General features: G+C 58.6%; 1 protein-coding gene across 3 annotated transcripts in view; it reads left to right on the forward strand.

Moving 5' to 3' along the window:
• The first annotated feature begins 870 nt into the window (after window positions 1-870).
• FOXP4 (forkhead box P4) overlaps window positions 871-23,767 on the forward strand; it is a 26,581-nt gene continuing 3,684 nt past the window's right edge. Inside the window, exons 1-12 of one of the 3 annotated variants that reach the window (XM_042892523.1) lie at window positions 871-1,090; window positions 7,769-7,858; window positions 12,896-13,018; window positions 14,359-14,445; window positions 17,372-17,522; window positions 17,710-17,914; window positions 18,093-18,197; window positions 19,097-19,184; window positions 20,514-20,597; window positions 21,012-21,213; window positions 21,304-21,380; window positions 21,523-21,624. In XM_042892523.1, coding sequence (XP_042748457.1) covers window positions 908-1,090; window positions 7,769-7,858; window positions 12,896-13,018; window positions 14,359-14,445; window positions 17,372-17,522; window positions 17,710-17,914; window positions 18,093-18,197; window positions 19,097-19,184; window positions 20,514-20,597; window positions 21,012-21,213; window positions 21,304-21,380; window positions 21,523-21,624 — 1,497 coding nt within the window. In that variant the 5' untranslated portion in view covers window positions 871-907. The remainder of the gene's footprint in view (window positions 1,091-7,768; window positions 7,859-12,895; window positions 13,019-14,358; window positions 14,446-17,371; window positions 17,523-17,709; window positions 17,915-18,092; window positions 18,198-19,096; window positions 19,185-20,513; window positions 20,598-21,011; window positions 21,214-21,303; window positions 21,381-21,522; window positions 21,625-23,767) is intronic. The other 2 variants (XM_042892525.1, XM_042892526.1) reach the window with 2 other exon arrangements.

The raw sequence follows: 23,767 nt of genomic DNA on the forward strand, positions 1-23,767 counted from the left end.
TCCTCCATGCACACCCCATGCAATGTCCTCCATGCACACCCCATGCAGTGTCCTCCATGCACATCCCCTTGCAGCAGCTGCAGTGTCCCCCTGGCGACATCCCCGTGCCCTGCAGTGTCCCCATGCAGTGCCCCCATGCTCTTCTCCCCATGCACCGTCCCTGTGCTCATGGTGCAGGAGAGCCGGCAGCCCCACATGGGAATTAATGTCAGTCATATACCCTGCGGAAATGACTTCTGAAACGCATATCATCTCAAACATGCAAATGAGAAGCTTGCTTCACCCTGTTTAATATGAATGATCAGCTCCTGAATAGCTATTATTACACGCCACATTTCAGCAATTATGTTGTTCGCGGTTTGTCTTGCTGTCTTTTGGGGCGGGGTTGGAGGAAGAAGGGGGAAAAAAGAGAAGAAAAAGGGAAAAATGGTACTTCTTGTCCCCGTCCCTAGTGCTTTATTTCCTCCTCAGCTCTGAGCACTGGTGGTGGGCAACCAGCCCATGGCAGGAGGGCCTTTGGAGCCCCTTCCAACCCAACCGTCCCATGGTTCTGTGATCTTTAAGAAGGTTGTTCTGGCTACTGCTGCTGCATCTTCTGCTTTGTGCCCAGCTCCGCTTGCTCACGCCAGCAGCAAACTTCCAGGCTGTGTGCCCTGCAGGAAAGTGCTGTGATGCCCTATGGAAAGGTGCTAGCACTGCTGGGATCTTTAGGGGGCATCACGTAGTGTGGGCTCCTCCAGCCATTCTGAAGGTTTGCACCATCGCCGTCTCCCTCTCCTCAAAATGAAATATTTTGTCATTTCTGAACCTGCGATACACTCTCACATCCTTGTGCTGGTGGTGGGGGGGTCACGCTGTCTTCTCACCCTCCGCTCTCTCCTCTGTCCTCAGGTCCCTTTAGCACGTCATGATGGTGGAATCCGCCTCGGAGACGATCCGCTCCGCTCCGTCCGGCCAGAACGGGGTCAGCAGCCTCAGCAACCAGCCCGACGGGGGCGGCGGCGGCGGCGGGGGCCGGGAAGGGGCTGCCAGCGGGGACAGCAATGGGGAGCTGAGCCCAGTGGAGCTCCTGCACTTCCAGCAGCAGCAGGTAGGAAGGATCCGCATGGGGTAACCCAGTGTTGGGCACAGGGTCGTGGGGGGGGACCTCTGGGTTTGGCCGTCCCAAGTCCTGCTCTAATAGGGACACCCAGAACTGGTGTCGTGCTGTAACAGGGATGCCCAGAGCTGGCACCCAGCTCTGCAGCCAGCTGCCTTCTGGATATCCCCAAACGTGGTGACTCCACAACCTCTCTGCGTGCTTTGTCATGAGATTCTCCAAATATTGGGTTTGGGGCAGCATTTGTGTGCACCCACCCCTCACCCCCAGGGCTGCTCCAGGAAGTGGGTCGCACCAAGCCTGGTTTTTGCACCCATCCTTACAGGGACGGAGCCCTGGCAGCAGCCTGGCTGTGCTCTGCAGGGAAGAGTTGCCTGTGCTGGGGTGGGTTTGCACACTCGGACCCCTTGGGCTCAATCTGCAAGGAGGAGGAAAAAGGCTTTAGGAATAAAATGAAGGCTACAGACAGTAGAGCAGGAGCAGGTTTGCTCTGCTTCAGCCCATCCAGCTGGGTGAGTGCTGGGAGCTCAGAGTGCATCGAGATGAATTAAGCTCACGTGCACGGCAGACACGCATGGAGCTGTGTGTGCACTCCGTCCTGGCACACACGTGTGCACCTTGGAGGTGGCACCTGGCATCTCCGTGTGCCTGCAGGTTACCTTTCCAAACAAACTTTGGAGAAAACATAAATTTTCCTCCTTGGATACTAAATAAGGCAATGATCCCTGCCTCGTATGGAGATCGCCTCCCTGAGCCATAAATTCCAGCGTGAAAGCTGTAAAAAATTGCTGTGTCTGATACTTTAGTAGTGAGTGCTGTAAATCCATTACCTGAATAACAGCCGTTTCGCACGCAGTTAAGCCCCCGTTCCCCTGCTCTGAAGGGTAATCATGCGTGTAATGCTCCCGCGAGTCACCCTGCCAGCGCCTCGCTCCCCTCCCCGGCCCCGAGTTGCGTTGGATGGATCGGGGACATGCAGCAAAGTGCTGTGAGCTGCAGGCCAGGCTGCGCTCTGCGGGGAGGGGGAGACGGGGGTCTGCACGGCGCCGTGCTCTTGGCTGCACCCGTACAGGTGCACGCTGCGTGATGCCTGCTCAGTGCATGGCCTGGGCTGCATCTCACCTCTTTGCCCAAATCTCACCTCGTCCCCGAGTGTCACCCTTCTGCTTCTCTTCCTTTAGGGCTCCCAGTGTCTCTGTGTGTGGAGTTCTGAAGGCGGACGGTTGGGTACAACCAAAACCAAACGCCGTCTGCAGTGCCGCACCTGGGGAGGGGGGTGATGTCCCCACAGCCATCCGTCTTCCTGAGCACCCACAGGGTCAGGAACGATGTCCCCGGGCAGGAAGCTGTGCACCATTAGGTGCTCTATGAGGGCTTTGAGTCCAGCCCGTGTTGTTGGCTGCTGCTGTCTGACAGCTCCTCCGTGCTGAAATCACCCTTCTCTCAGCTGTGCAAAGCAGTGGGAGGTGGGGGACATGAAAAAGCCAGCACTTGGTGCCCCCACCTAAGCTTGTAGAGCCACCAGTGGCTTTGAACTTGGGCTTGCACTTATGGGACATTTCCCAACAAGGTCTCGTTGTCTGCCCTCATTTTTCAGGCTGGTTTTGGAGCTGTGAGCTGCATCTTTGGGCTCTGCTGTGTCCAATGGAGCCGGAATCCAGATTCCCTCTGTGGGTTTGCACCAGGGCTGCTGGGCAGGGCTCAGAGTTTGGTTTGGTGGTGCTGGGGATCCCTCCTGTACCCCTGAGGGAGGTCTGCGCATCGCGGGGTGGTCAGCACCCTCTGGGGCTGCTCTGTGCCCTCCTGGCTCATGCACCCGTCCGTCCCAGCCCATCTCTGTGCCATCCATCCCTCCCATTGGGAGCACCTCCCAGGCTCTGGAGCCTCCCCTCCCTCTCCCCCTGCCCAGCATTGCCCCGAAATCCTCAGCTTTCAATGGAGGGGCCCCGGCTGCAGAGCCTGAATAGCGCATGCCGCTTTGTGCCGGGGCTGGCGGAGGGGAGAGGTCGGCCGGGGGCATGGGAGGGCTGCCCGGCCCCCAGCGTCTCCCCCCGCCGTTGCTGTGGGAACGCTGACAGACCTCCAGCGTGCCGGATCCGCGCCCCGAAGCGCCCACCCGGGGCCATTAAGGAGGGGGGGTTAACCAGGGTTTGGACCTGACCCCATCCAAATGGGGGAAATGGGGCGTGGGGTGGGGGGCACTGCCCAGTGCTGGGGTGTGGGACAGGGCAGCACTGGGGCTTTGGGGTATTCAGTGCCCCATCACTGGGGGGGCTGGGGGGATTGTGCAGAGCAGGGCCCCAAGTGCTGGGGTTGGTTTGAGGCTCACAGGGTTCCCCACATTGCTCCAGGAATGTCCTCTCATGAGTTTGTTGCACCTCAACCTTTCCAAATGCTGTGCCTGCATCCTCTGCCCGAACCCCCGATTGAAGGGGGGCAGCCGGAGCCCCTCTGTGTCCCCTGCGCACCGCAGAGGTTGCACAAACTGAGGGCACCTTAGGTGGCACTGGGCTGCACAGCACCTGCTGATGCCACGGGGCAGCAGAGCGCCGTGCTTGCCTCAGGTCTCCCCTGAATTTGGGGATGTTTGGGGATTTTTGTTCTTTTTTTTTTTTTTTTTTTTTTGGTAATTGAAATTCCACCCTGAATTCCACCTCCCTGCTGTGCGGTCCTATGGAAAAGGAGCGTCTGGAGAGCTCTGCTTCTCCCGCGTCAGTCGGGGTTTTATTTTATTACACAAAAATAGAGAGATATTTACAGCTCATTGCAGACGCGTGCAACATGAAGGGCGAGTTATTAGGGGAAATAAGGCTTGCAAAGGAAAGCAGCAACTTGGAGAAGTTGGAGAAGGGGGGTGGGGGGCAGCGCTCCGCGATAGCGCAGATCCCATCTCCCACTCGCTGCACAACAGAGAGAAGGAAACTCATCCCTCTGCCCGGCGGCCCCAGGGCTGGTGCTGACAGTGCTGAGCACAGACGCGGCGGAGATTTAGTTTCTCCTTCCTCACGGGGTGGATGGAGGAGGGACGCCCCGCCGCGCTCCGTTCGCGGCTCTGACCCCGGTCCTCGCGCAGGGGAGCAGTGGGATCCGGCGGCGCGGCAAAGGGCCGCCCGGCGCACTTTTTCCTTTCCCCCTCTCTGTGTCATTTTGTTCATTCTGCTCTTTTTTGAGCCATTTGGTTCTGGTTAAGTTCGGCCGGGGCTGGGCTGGGTGGAAGTGCTTTTCAATATGGCATCATTTACCGTTAATATCCATCTAAAAATATCTGCGCCTCGCTTAATGGCTCTAATTCTGGAATGTGACGATGTCATTTTTATGAGCTTAGTGTAAAAACTCTCCGTTTTTCTTTTTTTTCTTTTTTCCTTTTTCCATTTTTCCTCTTTCCATTTTTCTTCCTTTTTACCTTTCTTCCTTTTTTTTTCTTTTTTCCTCTTTTCCTTCTTTTTTCTTTTTACTTTTTTTTTTTTTTTACTTTTTTCTCCTTTTTTTTCCTTTTTTCTTTTTTTTCTTTTTATTTTTCCTTCTATTTTTTCCTTTTCCCCTTTTTTCTTTTTTTTTCCTTTTTCCTTTTTTTTTCCTTTTTCCTTTTTTCTTTTTTCTTTCTTTTTCTTTTTTCTCTTTTTTTTCTTTTTTTTTTCCTTTTTTTGTTCATCCCTTTTTTTTTTTCTTTATTCCTTTTTGTTCTTTTTCATCTTCTTAAATTCTTTTCCGTTCTTTTATTTTTTCCTTATTTAAAAAAAAAAAAAAACAACAACTTTTCATCCCATCCAACCTCCTTTGATCCTCCAAGAGCACAGAGGGACAGCAGGGGACACAGCCCACTGATGGATGCCCTGTCTGTGCACTCACAGGCAAAATTCAGGGGGGCGATAGCGTTTTTAGGGCAGTCAACCCAAGACTCTGTGCAGTTTTTCCCCATTCTTTCAGCATCTCGTGGTGCTCAGCGTGCGGACGGGGCTGCGGTTGTGCACACAGCTCTATGGGGATGGGAGCACTGGGTTTTTTAGGGGGGGCACCTGCACGTGGTGTCCAGGCCCTGCTCAGGTCCTTCCTTCACTTCTTTGCAGTGCTTACGAAAAGAAAGAAAGAAGCTCAAGCGTTAAATGGGCAGAATCCAGCCAGGTTCCAGTGCTGGGGCTCACAGCTGTGCGCTGGGTCTGCCTGCACCTCCCAGCTCTGCACTGCAGCCCCGCAGCATCAGCTCCCAGCTCGCAGTGTCTGAGACGCTGCAAACTTTTTTTATGGGGTAATTTGCTGATCAAAGGGAGCCATCCAGGAGCATGATGAATTTGACACAACCCATTCGTTCCTAATTACGGGTAACATGCTAATGACTCTTGAATAACACCGTGCAGCCGGCTGCGATTTAAGAAGAAGGAAAAAAAAAAAATCATCTTTTTCTGCACTCGATGGAACCGGGAGGTGAGCACACATCTGTGCTGGGGGAGATCTCCATCCCTCTGCCTCCCCGACCCCAGCACAGGGTGGGGGCTGCACCCCTGCATACCCCTGTGCTGGAGGGTTGCATACAGCCAGGGTGCTCTGTAAGCAGGGCGCCCCATAACCGTGGTGATCCATGACGAGGGTCTGTGTAACCTATAGTGAGGATTCCTATATAAACAGGGTGCACCATAACCATGGTGCTCTGTGGTGAGGGTGCCCTAGATGGGGAGCGTCCTGTAGAGAGTGCCCTGTAACCATGGTGCCCTTTAGTGAGGCTGTCCTATAGCAAAGATAGGTGCCCTATAACCAGGGTTCCCTATAACCATGGTGACCTATGACAAGGGTCCCTATAACCAAGGTGCCCTATAAACAAGGGTGCCCTACAATTAAGCTGCCCTATAACAAAAATGCCCTATAGAGAGGATGCGCTAATGCAAGGGTCCCTATAACCACCATGCCCTATAACCAGGGTGCCCTATAGCAAAAGTGTCCTATAACCAGAGTGTCCAATAATGACTGTCCCTAAGATGAGGGTTCCCATAACCAGGATGCCTAATGGCCAAAGATGCCCCATAACCAGGGTGCCCTATAGCGAGAGTCCCTGTGACCACAGTGCCCTATAAGCAGATGCCACAATGTCTTTGCCCAAGAAGTTTCACCATTCCCCTCCCACCTGTCAGCTCCTGAGCACCATTTCCCTTTGATCCCATACAGCATTTTTGGGGCTCCGTGCACATCTGCCCCATCCCATGGCTGACCTGAACTGAAGCAGCAATGTGGGGCAGCAGGCACTGGGGGGGAGGAGTGGTGCCCTGTGTGCGGTCCTGAGGCCATGCCATTTTTTTCCTGTAAATCTTGTAATTTCGTGCTTGAGAGCACACCAAAGTAAGGCAGCCAGCAGGGAGTGAATTAAATTCCCCCCTGAGAGGTGGTGGCTCGGCCCCCTGCGGCCCTACTGCTGCCATGGGACACCCGTGGCACTGTGCCCCCCAGTGCCCTGCCTGCCCAGCGCTGCCGCTCACTGTCATTGGTGATGCTCAGCGCAGAGCTTGCAGTGATCCCAGGTCCTCCTGGAGGCCTGCAGCTCCTCACTCCCATTGGTGCACAAATTGAAAACAGGGCATAGGGGGGTGCAGGGAGGGCTGTGCTGCGGGGGTTTCCTGGGGGGCATTGGGCAGCAGCTCCAGGCAGCCTCCAAAGCTGCAGAGGGATTCCATGCGGTGCGGATGGAGGAAGCAAAGCCCTGCACAGCTCTGGCAAATGGACACGTGGAGAGCTCCGAAAAGCTGCACAGGGGCACAGATGTGCTTGGGGCTGCTCTGCACAGGGCAGCTCTGTGCCTAGGGCAGATCATACATCGAGCAGATCTATGGGGCAGCTCTGTGCACAAGGCTGCAGTCCCACTCCCGTCCCCGACCTGCCCAGCTCCTGAAGCCCCGCAATGTGATGCAGCTTTGCATCAGCTCCCTCCACTCTTTGGCTTTTAACTGGAATTACTGTTTTCATTTTGAAAAGTAATTAAAACATCAGACCTCGAGCTGTCATAACTGTCACATGGCTTTGTGTGCGCATTACCGATGTGCATCCATCGCTGCTAATAGCAGGGAAGCATCGGAGCCCGGGGAGGAGCATGCCCTGCACCAGCTCTGCAGGCCACAGGAGCTGAGATTCTGTTTATTTCCGCAGTGTTTGGGTGAAGTGATGGGTTTCTCCCCTCTTCTTTATCTAGTGAGGATGTATCAAGCTGTAGCCCAATATGTAGTATGAATTCTTAGAGCCTGCTCCTTCTGCTGCCGTGCGACTTCTTGGCATGATGCCGCTAATGCTGGTGTCCTCCTGCACTTCCCACAGCCCCAACCTGGGCAGCAATGGGAAGCTGTGGGGCACGCTGTGAGATGGCACCCGGTGTCTTTGGGCACGTGGCATGGCAGGCGCTGACTGTGTGCGGGGTGCGGTGATGCTGGATGCACGTAGCCATGGGAAGGCGCCGGGTGCTGCGGAGGAGTCTGGCAGAGCAGAGCCAGTGCTTTGCACCGGGATGCGCTGTTGGTGCAGGAGAGCATCTTGTGCTGCCCTCCTTTGTGCCTCCCTAACCACAGGGAACCACAGTGGGAGGACCCACAGCTGGAGGGCGAGCGAGCCCAGAGGGAGGAGGAGGAGGAGGAGGAAGAGGGGCGAAGGCAGAGGGCCCCTTCCCGCCGCCCACCCCATGTGTCTCTTTTGCAGGCTCTCCAGGTGGCACGCCAGTTCCTGCTGCAGCAGGCCACGGGGCTGAGCTCCCCCAGCAGCAATGAGGGCAAGCAGCCGGCGGTGCAGGTGAGCCCCAGGACCTCCCCCTCTCCGGAGCTTTTGTGGGAAGGGCTCGGCTGCAAAGCGGCACTGATGCGCAGGGGCAGGGCAGTGCGGTCTGTGGGATGGCTGCAACACAGCAGGAGCCCAGAGAGAGACAGATGCCCTGCAGAGCTCAAGAAAGGTGTTGAGGTTTGATGCATCAGCACCTGGCTGCGTGCGCATCCCATTCCTTTGGCTGCCTCTGTAACAGCAGGATGGGAAGGAAAGGGTTGCTTGGGGGTCGAGGTTGTGTTTGGGATGATGTGGAGGGATGGTGGCATGGAGAGAAGGGCACTGGGTGCCACCTCACCTCGGGGCAGCATTTGGATAGGAAGTCTAGAGCTGCCTGATTACAGGGGAGAATTCATGCCCACAGGTGGGCGCTGGGTTAGGGGCAGTCCCTGGGGCCAGAGCCAGTGGGTCCTTGTGCAGGGGACCCATGGGGTGGGTGTTGGTGGCACTGAGAAATGCGCTTCCAATGCACACAGTGCCATCAGAGAAGAGGGGTCTTCTGCCTCTGTGCCTCGGCCAAAGGAAGAGGCAGAGAGAAGGGAGAAAAGGGACAGGGAAAAACAGGGTGGGGGGGGAGAAGTGAGCCCAGAGAGTGGGGGAGGTAAAAAGAAGCAAAACCCAAGTGAATGGGAAGTGACAATTTAAATAGCTGTGTGGAGGGGCTCTCCCTTTAGGCTAATTAAATTTATCAGAGAACAGCAGGTTACCTTATTAGAGCCACGTGGGCTTAATTAACAAAGGAAAGTAATTAGCACGCGTGCTCCCCAAGCTAGAGGTCCTGCCTGTGCCAGGCGGTGGGGTGGGGGCTGCGTGGGGCTGGGAATGGGCTCCGGTGGGCTCCTCTCCATCCAGCACAGGAGCAGAGCACCGGGATGAGACCATTCCCTGTGCCCTTCCCCTTTGCTTTTGCTTATGCTGCCGAATTGCGTTTTGGTTGCAAGCAGCTCCTGTCCCCTTGGTGAGGCTTTACGTTTGGGCTGTCCCATGCACCCCTGCTCCTGGCCTCGCCTTGCTCTGTCCTTTGGAGGTTGTATGGCCAGGGCACGGCTAAATTCCAATGTGCATGCAGTGCCGCTGGCATCACGTCCCTGTGGGGCCGGGGGGACCCACACCCCCAACCTTGGGGCAGAGCAGCAGTGAGTCAACATGAGCTGCAGGCAGGTGGCCTTTTTCCAGCGGTGTTTGCAGGAAGGAAATGCAGTCACCGCATGGAAAATCCCGCGCGGGACAAAGGCAGTAAGAGTGAAGTCACGTTCCGGTAAGCGCTGCGCGCCGCTGTCCGTCTGTCCGGCTGCAGCAGGGTTAACTGCATCTGCCGCCCTCCTCCCTTTGTGTTGCAAAAGAACTTGTGAAAGTTGTAGACGTGAGTCAGAAATAGCTCATAACTCAGCAGCCCGGCCTCTTCCTCCCCTGCCCGGCAGCTGGAGCGGGATCTGCGCGGGGGGAGATGGGGATTAAGCGGGCTGCTTTGAAAGGAAGTTTATCTGACGGCGGTGGTGTGGGTGAGACTGGCCAGGAGGCTGCAGGGCGAGGAGGAAGAGGAGGAGGAGGAGGAAGGCTGCATGCCAGCGCTGAGCACCCAAGCCTGCAGCGCTGCGGGTTCCCCACTGCTGGGGATGGGATGTTGGCGGGGCGCTGTGCCAGCGGCAATATTAATGGCAGTCGGCGGCATGCTGCTGAAAGCAAACAGGGAGCCGCTGCTGGGTGCGATAGGGATCGCGGGCGGTGTGTTTCGTGAGTGTGAACCCTCGGTGCCCCCAGATGCCTGGAGGTGTAGCTGAGCACGGAGCCACGCAGCTGACGTTGGGCTGCAGCTGCGGCCCCAAAGCCATCGCCCTGAGAAGCATTTCTGCTTCTTCTCAGCCTTAAAGTGATGGTGATTTTGGCATTTTGCAGTGAGGGCTCTGCATCGCTCACAGTGCCCACGTGCTGCAATTTCGGTGCCATCCTTTGCTGCTTCATGGGGTGACCAGAAATCAGCCTCTGGGGCCCCTTGGTGCCACCACGCAGCTCGGAGGGGGGACGGAGCGCCGGGGGAAGGGGAGAGGAGTTCAGAGCAAACTGCGGGAAATTGCTTTTCTTTTGTCTGCGGCGGCGGGGAGGGCAGCGGAGCGGAAAAGTGTATTTTGTTGATTTGAAACTTGAGTGAAATGGGTAATGAAGACAGATCAATACCAGCCCTTCTGCAGTCCCTCTCCTGAAGGAAGGCAGCAGCCCGTCCCGCTCTGCTCGCACTGCGCTGCGTTTCCATCTGAACCCCCAGCCCGGCCCTGCCCCTGTGCTGAGCCCTTCTTCCCCTGCACTGCGCTCCCTTTCTCCTGGCCGCAGCCCAATTACACCCCATTAGTGCACCTCTTGCTAACGAGGCACTCGGTGCAGATTGGTCTCCACGTTCTGAACAGGGTTGGGGCGCAGGTGGGACGAAGGCAGGAGGTCTATCTCCTGCCATTCCGAGCTGACACCCTCGGTTTGTAGCTGTTGCATTTGGGTTTTGTCATTGCGGAAATGGCGATGCTCCTTCCCCGTGGCTCCATGTGTCTCCGTGTGATGCTGACTGTGGGATTACTCAAAGCTGGGATGGGTGCCTGCTCTGTGCCCCGCTGCTGCTCCCGCTGCAGGGACGGTGCGTTCCCTGCAAGCCATTAAAAAAAAAAAAAGTTTAAAAAAAAAAAAAAAACCAGAATAAGGCAAACAGCGCTGCTCCCCAGCCCGGCCAAATCGGCTTTGGCGCTGAGCTCCCCTTTAATACCTGTCTTGTTTTCCACCCCCACCCCATCGCTGGCACGGAGGGATTACAATCCTGAGCGCCTGGAAAATCACCCCTGAGAGATCGCTCTGGCCGATCCGCGCTGCAGCGTCGTCGGGGCTTTTTGTGAGGTGGCCAAAGCTGTTAGTAAGCAGTTCTGCGGGGTGGCAGGAGGCCAGCGGTGAGGCAAGCCCTGCTGTGTGCCCAAGGCGGATGCTAGCCCATCACAGCGGGACGCAGCTGGGGCCGAGCCTGGGTGCTGGGCAGCCTGAAATGCTCCCATCTTCCACGCTGCCCATCCCCAGCTGCAATGCAGCTGCATCCCAAGGGCTGCCCCCCCCCAGCTGCCAACATCCCCCCCGGGTTAGCACCTCCCCGGAGTCACTGTGCCGCAGCAGCTGTCCCATTCCCCATCCCCACACCGGATAAGCGAGCGCAGCGGGAGCGGAGTTTGCTGCAAGTGGGAATTTCCCATTGGACTCCAAGTTCCTGCCCTGCTCAGAGCCATCGCAACATCTGGGCAGGGAGCTGCGCTCCGCCGATGCTCACACCTCACCCCACCACCTCCCCACGTCAGCCCCGCGAAGGAGCGCGGGAGAAAAAAGGCATTTAATGCAGACAAAGGTTGTATGAAAATATAATTCCGCTTTTGTTAGCAGCCATCAAACTCTAAAAAGCGTCGCTTTTGTTTTCTTGTAACGTTGTGAAAACCTCGTGTCGGATCGAGAGCTGGGGCCCTCTCGACTAATCGCCTCTCCTTTGTGTTTTTAGATTATAGGGGCAATTAATGTTGTCAAAACCTCTGGCAATTCTCTTTGCTCTTGACAGGGTGTCAGTCCGTTGGGCGAGAAATGGAAGGTGTTATAACTCTCTGGTAATTAGGATGCCTCCGATTGGAAAATGCCAGCAACGGCGGACGAAGGGCCGCAGCGAGGGGGTGGGGAGGCAGCCAGGGTTGGGGGTGGAGGAATGCGTGCAGCAATTAATTAGGGGCTCTCATTCTGAGCACGCTGCCAGCTTGATGAATCGGTGTAGGGAAATGAGCAGGATGCTCCCGGCACATGGGCACGGACCCCGTGCGCATCGCTCCTCACCAGATGTGTGCACAGCTGCACGCTGCCACCTGAGCACTGCTGGGGCCACCGTGGGCTTGGCTGTGGTTTGAGCTCCTCCTGCGTAGCTCGTTGCTGGGGGTGCTGCTGTTGGATGAGGTGTCAGCCTGTTCACTCCTAGGCCAGTATCCCTGTGCTGGGACGTCCTCAGGCCCCCGCTGCTGCCCCTGTGAACCAGTGGCAGTTAATAACTAACCCTGACCCGCTGTTGCCTGGGGGTCTTGTGCTCCTGACATCTCCCTCCAGCCTGGTGCCTGAGCAAACAGATAAACCTTTGCAATCTCCCTTGAAGGTCAGCGCGCTCCAGTGTGGCCGGGTGCTGGCGGGGGGAGGCAGTGCTGGGGCTCCTCCCTGGGTTTAGGGTGAGCTGCAGCCGCAGAGCCACCAGCCTCGTGGATCTGCCTCTTGGTTCTGGAGGTCTTCGGGCCCAAGCGCTTGGCTTGCGTGGGGAGGTGGCTACTTGCCTAGGAAGAAGCACCCAGGGAGCTCTGGGGAGCTGTGGCACCATCCTGCAGCCTGGGGCTGGGGCTGGCTGCTGGGATCACGGGGGATATGCTGGGGAAGGCAGTGCCATGCAGGACCTGCTCGCAGCCTTGGACCCAGCACCCTGCTTTGTCCCAGCCTGTATCCATGGTGGGTGGACCAGCAGTTCCCACAGCCCCCCCCCAGCACGTGACATGGTTCATGGTGGTCAGTGCTGTCAGCTGGAGGGAGAGCCCTGATGGGGAGCCTCGTCACACTCTGCTCCATGCTATGCTCTGCAAATTTGGGTAACAGCGATCTTCCCTCGACATCCTCCTCCTGCATGCTCTAAGAGCCCTGGAGGGCACAGCGGTGCCTGGTGCTGCTCTGGGCTGTTACCCATGCCCATAGGAGAGCAGAGGCTGTAGTTGGGGCAGTGCTGGTTCTCAGTGCTCCGTTCCTGCAGGCACCTCTCTGCCATCAGCACTGCATCACATCCCCACACTGGGGTCAGGGCGATCCCAGCGTGCCGGAATGGGTGCCTGAAGGCATCCCCAAATGGGATGTGGAGATAGGGGACACAGAGGAGGTGGTTGGAGGAGGTTTTGGGATGGGGGCATGCGAGCTGTCAGCATATGGGGAGGGCTGGGACCAGCAGCGTGGTGACATGTGTGTCCCTCCTTTCCGCAGGTCCCCGTGTCCGTGGCCATGATGTCCCCACAGATGATCACACCACAGCAGATGCAGCAGATCCTGTCCCCGCCCCAGCTCCAGGCCCTGCTGCAGCAGCAGCAGGCAATAATGCTGCAGCAGGTAACGCTGCTCCCCCTGGGGCTCCCATCTTCCCTCTGCCCTTCTCTGGGGCTCCCCAGCACATCCTGCACTGGGAGAGCTGAGGGTGCAGAAGGCATCGCAGAGCACACAGAGCTGTGCCCTGGGGCCAGCATGGGACTGGTGTGGGGCTGGGGGCCAGGTGGGTGCTACATGGTTCCACCCAGCCCTAGAGCTGCTTCTTGCAGTGTTCCCAAGTGCTCCTTGTGTGTAAAAGGAGTAATGAGGGAAGAGGAGGGAGAAGGGGAAAAAAAAACAAACCCCAACTGCGGCAGAAAGCGGGGCCGCTCAGTAAACACCTCCGCTGGCAGAGAGAGGGAAGGAGCGATCCCACAAGCATCCTCCCCACCCTTCCTCCTGCCTCCAGTACCTGTTTACTCCAAACAGGCTGATAAGGGCTCAAGGTTGGCCCCAGGGAAAGAACAAAGGGTAAACACTACCCTGGGTGGGTCCTCCCGCAGCCTCTTTGGAGCCGGATAAAGAAACACGTTTGACTGCAAATTAAACAACCCAGGCCGGAATAGCTCGCATTCTCCACCAGAAGAAAACCAAACATCACACCTCTCACCCCTGACCCAATGTTCCCGCAGCCGCGCTCGACCATGCGGCAGAGCCCTGGCTTTGATTGGCTTTCGGGTAAACACCGAGGCCTTCCAAACCTGTTCGCCGACAGAAAAAGCAAAGTTGCTGCTGTCAGCACTGTCAGCCCTGAGCTGATAAAGGCTTCCCGGCATCCGAAGGGGCATTCCTGAGCCAGAGCCGCCCACCCCTGCTCACCCCCTGCTGCCTCCGGCCCCATCAGCGGTGCTGTGCTGTGGGGCCGTGCTGGTGGCCGTGGGGCTGAGCGCTGCAGGACATCACCCTCACTGTGGCTCAGTAGATGGGATGTGGGTCTGCCTGCTGGAGTGCCCTCCGTGCCCACAGAGCCTGTGCAGGGCGTGGGGCAGCAGGGGACCCCCCCCAGCTCAGCACCCATCCATGGGTGTGTGGGGTGGGTGGGAGATTCTCTGCTGCTGGAACGTGGGGTTACTCGTATCAACAGATGCGCTCACACCTCATTGAGAGCCCTCTCCTGGGTGCGCACTCCATGCTTGGGATGGGAGCTTAGGGGTTTGCTTGGCTAAGAGTTTGAGAGCTTTCTAGAGCTCTCAGGAAGGTGCTCCTAGGTTTTATGCCACATGGGATGGCCCCGGTGGTGCTGTGCTCGGTGCTGGGTGGCTGCAGGGGCTGCGTGGCTGCAGCACGGGGCTGGCAGTGCAGGGCAGAGGGCCAAGCGGGTGTTGCTGGTGTTGATCCGTCCTCTCTCCTCCCGTCCCTCCCAGTTGCAGGAATACTACAAGAAGCAACAGGAGCAGCTTCACCTGCAGCTATTGACACAACAGCAAGCCGGAAAGCAGCAACCCAAAGAGGTGAGCTCATGCAGATGGGTTCTGGGCCATCAGATCTGGCTGCAAATAAAAGGGGACCAGCAGGAAGAGAACAAGGCGTGTGTGAATCCCAGCACCTGGGGGAGGGGCAGGGCCCGTCAGAGGGGACGTGGGACTCAGTGGCCCCTGGGACAAATCCCCAAATCCTCCCCTCGAGGGGAGGGCAGAGCGGGATTGGTGCAGCCCTGCCCCATTGCATGGCCCCAGTTCACCCATGCGGCAGCAGCACAGTGGGAACCTAGAGCAAGGCTTAGGAACCCCTCTCTCCTCCCCACTCGCTGTACGTGGTGCTGCCAGGGCTGTTCCATGCTGTGCACATTGCTGCACCCCCAGCACTGCTGCTCTCTGCGGTCCGTGCTAGCACCCACTCGAGCTTCACGAGGCTCTGGCTGTGGCTGTCATTGCTGTGCCCACACGGTGTGCAGGGGTCGGCCGTCCTGCAGCCATCTCTGGGAGCTGCAGCTGCTGCTCTTGCTCCAAGATCAGAGCTGGCTTAAAGAGAGTGTGGCAACTTGTAATTAAACGCCACAGAGGAAAGGAGAAATGTGTCTGCTGAGAAATGCTGTGGGGGAGAAGGGGCATGGCTGGGATGGAGAAGGGCTGTGGTGTGTCCCAGAGCTGTTTGCTGTGCTGCTTCGCAAAGGAGAACCCTCAGCATCCCTGTGCTGTGCTGTGGGATGGACATCCCTTCCCACTGTGGCAAAGGGCTGCTGAGCTGCTGCCCTTTGCCATTCATTCCCAGCTCGCTGCTCCCAGAGCCCCGCATGGCATGGGGATCCCTGTGTGCTCCAATGAAGGGGGCTGCCCCTGCTCCCCCCCCAGCCTGTTCCAGCACAGCCCCCTGAGTCCAGCAGGGCTGGGGAGGGGCGGTGGGGGCTGCCTGGGCCTCACCTCAGCGTCAGCTTAATGAACTGCTCCTGTCAGTCCCTGGTGTCACACCGAAACTCCTCTTGATGTGCTCATAAATCAAAGTGACGGCGCCTCGCGCCCCGTGAGCTGCACCCACTCAGCTGCAGCTAATGTAGGCGGCGCTGGGAAGGTACTGCGGCCCCAGACGGGGGGGGTCACTGGCATAGGGGTGGGGGGACACTGAGGGATCCAGCTGGGGGATCAGACCCTAGCAGGGAGCCAGGCCAAGGGGTTCAAGCTCTTAAATCACGGTGGGCACTGCTCCTGCCTCCCATCAGGGATCCCCACCTGTGGGTGCCGTGGGTCGGACCCCCACAGGTGCACCCTGTGTGCACGGTGCATTCCAACCCTGAGCAGTTTTTGGCTGTTTGGTGCACATTTGCACTCTGGGGTGGGCAGAGGGGCTCCTCAGGGGAGGATGTGGCCCTTGGTGTGGGTGATGCTTCCCATACTTGTGCTGCGGAGCTGGAGGGACACACGCGTGGGTCGCGGTGTGCGGAGCTGCAGAGCAGGGTGCGCCCACAGGCTCTGGTTCTGCTGCGCTGAGCGCCCCGGGGATCCCAATGACTTCATCCGCTGCCAATCTGCCCCTGCTTCCCGCCGGGAAGTGCCATGAATGAGGCAGTGTTTGGGGAGCCCAGGCATGCCCAGGGCCCCTGGGGAGGGCGGCGGCAGGGATGGAAGAGAGCAGGGAGAACCCAGCTATGGGGCGAGGACAGGGCTTGCCAGGGGCACGGGTGTCCACCCAGGGTGCACAGCCCTGTCACGTTCTCCTCCCTGCATCCCAACCCTGCAGGGCCACAGCATCCAGGGTTCCTCCTGGCCCAGTGCATCGCATGTGGCTTCTCTGAGCAGCAATGGCTTTATTTCTGCCTCAGTCTCCTTGCATCAGGGAGTAGGGTGGTGGTGGATAGGACCCCTGCATCCCTCTGGGGCTGAGAAACCTGACTGAATGACATCTGCACAGTGCAGGGGCAGTGCTGCCCGGTGGCCAGGGCATGTTGCTGTGGGCTGCACCAATGTGTGCTGACTGCAGGCTGAGCTGCAAGCTGAGCAGGGAGGGAGGTCTGGTCTTGGGGGTCTCTGTGCCCAGTGAATGGGGCTGGGGGTGCAGTGAGACCCCTTGCAAACGTGCCTGCAGCTTGCTGCTCCCAGGGGGCCCCGTCCCACTCTGTGCCCCATGGAGCTGCGTTGCCATGGGGGTCGGCGCACTGCTGCCAGCCTGGCTCCTCGCAGCCTGCAGACAGTGTTGGAGAAAACAGAGAGGTTCACAGGGTTAGCGGGCTGCCTGCCCTGCTAATGAGGCCGGGCAGCCCGGGGCAGCTCCCCTCTCATGGCCCGCTTGGATTAGCAGCTGCCTTTCCCTGTCCCTAATTGAATTCTCTCCCCTTCAGTTAATTCTCATGGATTTCTCAGTGCCTCCCCAGGGACCCATCCTGCCTAACAAGTTTAGGGCCGGTTCCTCTGGTCAGAGCGTGGCAGGGTGATGGGGAGCCCCCCCGGTCTGTGCCCCAAGTAGTGACACTGGGGTGGGCACCCATGGACCAGCAGCACAGGTTACCAGCTGCCCTGCGGGCTGCCCTGTGCCCTCACCTAAAGGGACTCATAGCGATCATCTGTGGGGAATGGAGGTCGATGGAAGGTGTGCACGGCCGGTGTTTGTTAGGGTGCATTTCGGGTGCTGGAGACCCCCCTCCGTCGGTGATGCTCTGTAGGCAGAGCTGTTTCTCATTCTCATACAAACAACCAGCTCTGCTTGCTCTCTCCCTCTCTTTTCAGTGCTTTTTTTTTTTTTTTTTTTCTGCTTTTTTCTTTTTTTTTCCCACTTTCCTTTTCTTCCCCTCCTCTTCCGATAGATCAAAGCCTGTTCCTGGCGCGGCCGCCAGCCAAGCAGGCCCAGCAGCACGGAGCCCCGGCGCGCTGCCCGCACCTGCAGCCGTGCCCCTGCCCTCCCCGAGGCCACAATGCCAGCGCTCACCGTCTCCCTTTTGTTTCCCAGCAGCCGTTAGGGAACAAGCAGCTGGCGTTCCAGCAGCAGCTCCTGCAGATGCAGCAGCTCCAGCAGCAGCACCTGTTAAACCTGCAGCGCCAGGGGCTGGTGAGCCTCCCGCCGGGCCAGGGCACCGTGCCCCTGCAGAGCCTCCCCCAAGGTAAGGTGCGGAGCTGGGGGGCTCGGCGGGGGGATCCTGGGGTTGGGGTTTCCCTGCTGGGATGTGCAGGAGGCAGTGATTTGCAGAGTGCAGGAGCAATGCTGAGCGCTGGGTAGGACGGGGGGGTGGGCGGCGGGTGCTGCTGGGCCATGTGCCCCACTGATGGCCGCGTCCCATCCCCACGCAGCTGTGTGCCCCTCGGACCTGCAGCAGCTCTGGAAGGAGGTCACCGCCGCCCAGCCTGTCGAAGACAGCATCAAACAAGAGGGTCTCGACCTCACCACCAACACCTCCAACTCTACCTCGTTTTCGGCCGCCAAGGTCTCGCCTCCCATTTCCCACCACCCTCTGCCCAATGGGCAGAGCACCATGCACACGCCGAGAAGGGACAGGTAGGGACGGGCTGCAGCCATTCTGCTTTTACCCCTGGAACCAGAGGGTCCTTTCTTCACCAACTTCTGTTCTGTGATAATTGAGAGCCATGCAGCCATGGCTGGGGAGGTTCTTGGGGCTGACCCCCAGGAGGTGCCCGAGCATCCCCCTTCCATGGGTCTGTGTCCTCCTCTGCAGCTCTTCCCACGAAGAGACCCCTGGCTCTCACCCTCTCTATGGCCACGGAGAGTGCAAGTGGCCTGGCTGCGAAACCCTCTGTGAGGACTTGGGACAGTTTGTCAAGTAAGTGCTGCCCTTCCTGGTGGGAGAGCTAAGCTTTGGGGCACCCCAGCACAGGGAGTCCTGAAATTAGGTATACCCAGACAGTGCAAAAGGGGGAACCTGTGCAGAAGGGGAAAACATGCTAGGCCATGCTTCTGGAGGAGGAAAGACCCCATTCAGGGCTGGGGGGGGTACAGATCCCCCCTGGGGGGAGAGGAGGAGAGGAAGCAGATGGCAGCACGGCAGCCGCTGACACCACTTGTGGGCTCTGTGCTGACTGATTAACTCCGCTGTCGAAGAGCCCTCTGCTAGCGTCAGGGTCAAACAAATTGTTTTCACGCTTCGTCAGAGGTTTACTTAATTAGTTCATTTGCAATTAGATCTCTTTGTAGCCAGGATTTTTAGCAAAGACATCAGAAGGAACTGACGGGCTCTCTCGCTTGCCGCGTTCCCCCCTCCTCTCAGCTGTCTGCTGGCAGTGGGCATGGTGCTGCTCGGTGAGGGCTGGGCTTCCAAAGCCCTCCTGGGCGCAGCGAGGGCAGCTGAGACCGTGCCACCCTGCCCATCCCCTGGGATGGAGCCGGGCAGTGCCTTTGCTGGGGGAGGATGAGGAGGAGGAGGAGTGCGAAGGCATCTGTTGGGGCCGGGAGCGGTGAGTCAGTGCATCAGGCTGCGTGCCCTCCTGCCTCTGACTCACCGGGTGAAGCCAGATAAGGCGCTGCCGTGGCTCTCCAGGCATGTTTGCACGGGGAAGAAGAGACACCTCCGGTTTGGAAAGCTGTGCTGGGTTGGCAGAGCCACCCCCAGTGTGGAAGGGAGTGGTGGTCTGCATGGTGGGGCTGAACCTGGTTGTGGCCTCGGTGGGTGAGGGGCACGTTTCTGGCACTTTCGAGCGTAAAATCCCGCATTCTCCTCCTCAGACACCTCAATACAGAACACGCACTTGATGACCGAAGCACAGCCCAGTGTCGAGTTCAGATGCAAGTGGTACAGCAACTGGAGATACAGGTGCGTGCTGCTGCACAGTGGCCTGGTTGGAGCAGCTCCCTCCCAGCTCTGTGTGCTCTGCAGGGTGGAGCACAGGGTCGGGGACTGCTGGCGAGACAGCCTTATTCCCAAATCCTTCCAAGCATCCCTCCCACCCTGCGGTGCTGCTCGTGTTGTGGTCTGGGTGGGCACTGAGGCGTGGAGCGCTCGTAAACTGCTGCCCCATCCACAACCCACAGCCCTGCATGAATCTGTAGGAAAGGATGAGCCATCCCTCCTGCCCAGGATGCCACAGTTGCCCTCTGTGGGTACAGGGGCTGCTGAGAAGTGGGGTGCTGGGCGAGGAGCCCAAGTGTGGTGTTTGGAGCCTGGCCAAGGCATGCTATTTTTGGACAGCAGCTCTTTAAATAGTCCTGTTCCCACTGCCTCCGGCTCCCCAAAGTGCTGTGCGGAATTCAGTTCATAGAGAAAGGAGGAGATAAAAAGGGGGGAGCGGTGCTTTTTTCATCTCTCAGGGCTCTGTGTGCTGTCCCTGTCCCCATCCCATTCCCTGATCACCCCTAGCACTGAGGGGCCGCATTTGGGGCACCCGGCAGTGCTGTTGTCACCCTTTCCCCTGGCTGTCCCTGGTCTGTTGGTGCCGGGTGTCACCGCAGGGGATACAGAGCCTGGGAGCGGGAGGGGGGAGATGCACAGCAAACTCGGCCCCCTGCTTCCCCAGTCCAGGGGGGCTGCACTGCCATTGCCTGCTCTTGGCATAACACATGGGGTTGAAAGCAATTACCAGGGCTTAAAGAGGGGAGGGAAGGGAGAAGGAAAAAAGCGAATCCTGAAGGGCTCACAGAGCTCTGCGTGTGCGAGTGGGGAGCTGCCACCACAGCCACCAATTATGAAGTTTTCAGCGTGGAGCTCCCGCTGTGTCAGCGGAGAGCATCTGCATCACGAGGGGGGACCTGTCAGCTCTAATGAGCGCCGCGGCAGCGCGAAGGCAGCCGAGCTGCTCCAAACTTGCACAAACTCCGCACTGGCTCCCACTGTTAACCCCTCCCAGCCCGGGTTTGAGGGGTCGTGGCAGGAAGGGAAGGTGATGGGAGGAGAGCGCGTGTCAGGTCCCATCGGCTGCGCCGAGCTCAACGCCTCTCCTGGTGCCACAGTGAATATTTCACCCTTCTCTGCACACCAGGGAGTAAATGGGAGGGGGGCGCAATTACAGTGATGCTGTGCGTCCAGGCAGATGGGTGGGTGGATGGATGGATGGATGGAAGGAAGGACGAAGGGGTGGACATGGGGACATGGGAACACGTGGGGTTGCCCCCATCCCGCCTGACCCGCTTCCTGCTGCTTCCTCAGCTGGCAAAGGAGAGTGAGCGCCTGCAGGCCATGATGGCCCACCTCCACATGAGACCTTCGGAGCCAAAGCCTTTCAGCCAACCTGTAAGCACACGCCTCCCTCCCTGCCCCACTGCTGCCCCACAGACCCCAGTCCTTCCCTTTTTCCCCCACTCATGCCTCCCATGCCTTGCATGTGGTCACTGCGTGGATGGGCTTTTCAGAACGTGTGTCATATTCTCCAGTTCTGTTGTGCCAAGCATCAATGCATGGCATGGGGCAGGAGTGAAATGCTGCTCATGTTGGCACACGGTGCTGCTTTGGTCATGCATCAGGTGCATCCCCTCCCTATCCCATAACTGCATCCCCATCCCACAGTGCATCCCCTCCCCACCCCATGGTGCATCCCACTCCCCGCACCGTACCTCCTGCCCAGCACAGTCCCACTCCCAGAGCAGTCCCAGCACAGCCAGCCCCATATTTTCCCCACTCCCATCCGCTCTCCCTTCCTCCCCGCAGCTGAACCTGGTCTCGAGTGCTACCCTCTCCAAGAGCACCTCGGACACGTTCCCCGACGGTTTACCTCATCCCCCCACCTCTGCCACGGCCCCCATCACCCCACTGCGGCAGGGCCCCTCCGTCATCAGCTCTTCCACGTTACACAGCGTGGGGCCCATCCGCAGGAGGAACTCGGAGAAGTTCTGCACCCCGATATCTTCAGGTGAGCGCGGGGATGGGGCTGCGGGGCTGGCAGTGCGGTCCGAGGGTGGGCTGCCGTCACCCCTCCATTCCCTTCTCGTCCTCCCTGCAGAGCTTGCGCAGAACCACGAGTTTTACAAGAATGCAGACGTCCGGCCGCCCTTCACGTACGCCTCGCTCATCCGGCAGGTGAGTGGCTCAACCCAAAACCCTGCCCCCGGGTAAAGCAGCTCCCTCCCCTCTCTGCAGCAGAAGGCAGGAGTCTTCCTGGCTCCTTGCACGAAGCTCGGGCTCTTTGCAAATGATGCTCTGTCCCCTCTGGGGTCCCCAGGCCATCCTGGAGACCCCCGACAGGCAGCTGACGCTGAATGAGATCTACAACTGGTTCACCAGGATGTTCGCCTACTTCAGGAGGAACACGGCCACGTGGAAGGTGAGAGCATGGCACAGGGCTCCTGCAGCCCCACATCCAGCCCAGCAGACCCCAGCACTGCTGCAGGAAACGCTCCCGTTTTTATGTGCTAGGGTCTGGTTTGTTGCACAGCTTGGGAATGACTCTGTGGCTTAGATCCAAGCATTCTGCCACCAGGATGCAACCCCAGACTGTGGGGGGGGGGGTCGGTCCGTGTGGCCCAGCAGGGTCTGCAGGAACTCCGTACAGAGTTGTGTAGCTGGGGCACAGCAGAGCCGCACGTCCCTGTGCTGGGAGATGGGTGGAGGGAAGAGCGAGGCACTTGAAATAGCAGAGAAGGTTAATGATAACCTGGGGTATGGCAGCACGCCGCACACTGGGATGGCAGAACGTACTGGGGGCTGCAGCCAGCGCTGCCCCATCCCTGTGCAAGGAGCTGCCCCCCCAGCTGAGAGCTCTGCAGGGTGCTGGAGGGCTGTGCAGGCATTCAGCACCAGGGCAGGAAGGTGCTGGGGGGCAGCTGTGCCACGGAGATGTGGTTGCAAAGACTGACGCAGGTGGATTGCATGGCTGCCTGGTTATTTAGAAATCACCCAACGGGAGAGGAGCGAAGGACTGCTTTGCAGATGGAAGGGGCTGCTGTGATGGAAGGAACGGGTTGCTCTGAAGCTGGGTTTCCCCACGCAGTGCTGAAGCAGAGCAGCTGGAGCCCAGCGCCGGGCAGTGCATGTGGGTGATGCAGTGCTGTGCAGCCCGGTGTCCCCCTCATGGCACACGGCTGCACTGCAGCTGGCCGAGCTGCACCGAGCATCGCATGGGGCTGTGTCCATTTCTGCCAGGATGGGGTTTGGCCACGGGTCCATCTGGGACAGCCCTTTCCCTGCCCTGTGCCTCAGTTCCCCCACTTGTGGAATGAAACAGTGGCTGCTGCTGATGCCTTTCTCCTTCCCTTCTGTGGGCACAGGGGATAAGCATTTGGGTTTTTTTCTCTGCAGCACCCTGTGTGCCCTGGCCCCAAGCTGCTCCCCAGGAGGGGCTGCCCCGACCCCCCGTATTTCCCTTCTTGCTCTGTTTTTTCCTGTTCCACCACCAAAGGGGATCCAGACATGCCCGGTCAGGGCAGATTCCCTTTGCAACTCTCCGTGCCCAAGGCCAGATTTCTTTTAAAGGAGGGAGATGCACAGGAAAAAATCACCTTATTTCCTCCCTCCAGAAAATTAATGTTTCTGAGGTTCCTCCCTCAGCCCCTACTTCCCCACTCCCCCCTCAGGATCCCATCCCCACTCTGGGGCAGAGACATGGAGCAGTGTGGGGGCCCTGGGGTGGGGGGGCATAGAACAAATATCATTAGAAAAGGCAAAGAGGAGAAGCAAACAGAGCAGCCAGGTCTGGCACTAAACAGGCACAGTTCAAATACAAAAGCTGTGTTGGGATGAGGTGTGGACCCCCAGCCCCGGCGTGGGCAGCTCTGCTCCATGGCTCACAGGGTGGCACATGGGTGACGTCTGTCACCTGCTCAGTGCCACCAACACAGTGTTCTCTCCAGAGCTGGGGTCCAGCTGGGTGGGAACATTTAGGGACCACTGTGGGGAGGTGCAGAAGGAGGGGTCCCCCGCATTTCCACACCCCAGTATTTCCACAGGGATTTGTTTCTCTTCTGCCCTATGCAGGTGCATCCCTGCCAGCACCTCCCCATCACGGTGCTGTTGGGGGGCACTGGGCTGCCAGGGGGCACTGGGCTGGGATGCTGCCAGCTCAGTCAGGCTCTGAACATACCATGCACCCTGCTTCTAACTGGGGCTTTGTTTGGCCGACCAGCCCCCCTGTGTGTGCAGGAAGGAGGAAGGGGAGGAAGTCCTGTGTTTGCTCGCCTGAGGACGGGGGTTCAAGGGCAGCACTGGATCCTGTCCCCCCCCCCTCCCTGCGTGGGGCTGGGGTTTGCAGTGAAGGCACAAGGACAGGGAGATGGGGAAAGTGGTTTGGGGTTCCCCATGGGGTTCCCGGCTCCCTCCGTTCCTGCTGGACTCAGAGGACAGGGAACACCTTTGGGTGCCTGCAGGGACACGGGCAGCGCTGCCTGGGGCTGCTGAGGGGCAGAGGGGAGGGAGGGAGAGGGGCTTTGTGTCCATCCTACATTAAAAAACAACAAAAAAAACGGTGGGGG

This window comes from Lagopus leucura, unplaced genomic scaffold, assembly GCF_019238085.1.
Source record: "Lagopus leucura isolate 7727_CA_CO unplaced genomic scaffold, USGS_WTPT01 140-22_obj-0_obj, whole genome shotgun sequence".
Taxonomy (NCBI): Eukaryota; Metazoa; Chordata; class Aves; order Galliformes; family Phasianidae; genus Lagopus; species Lagopus leucura.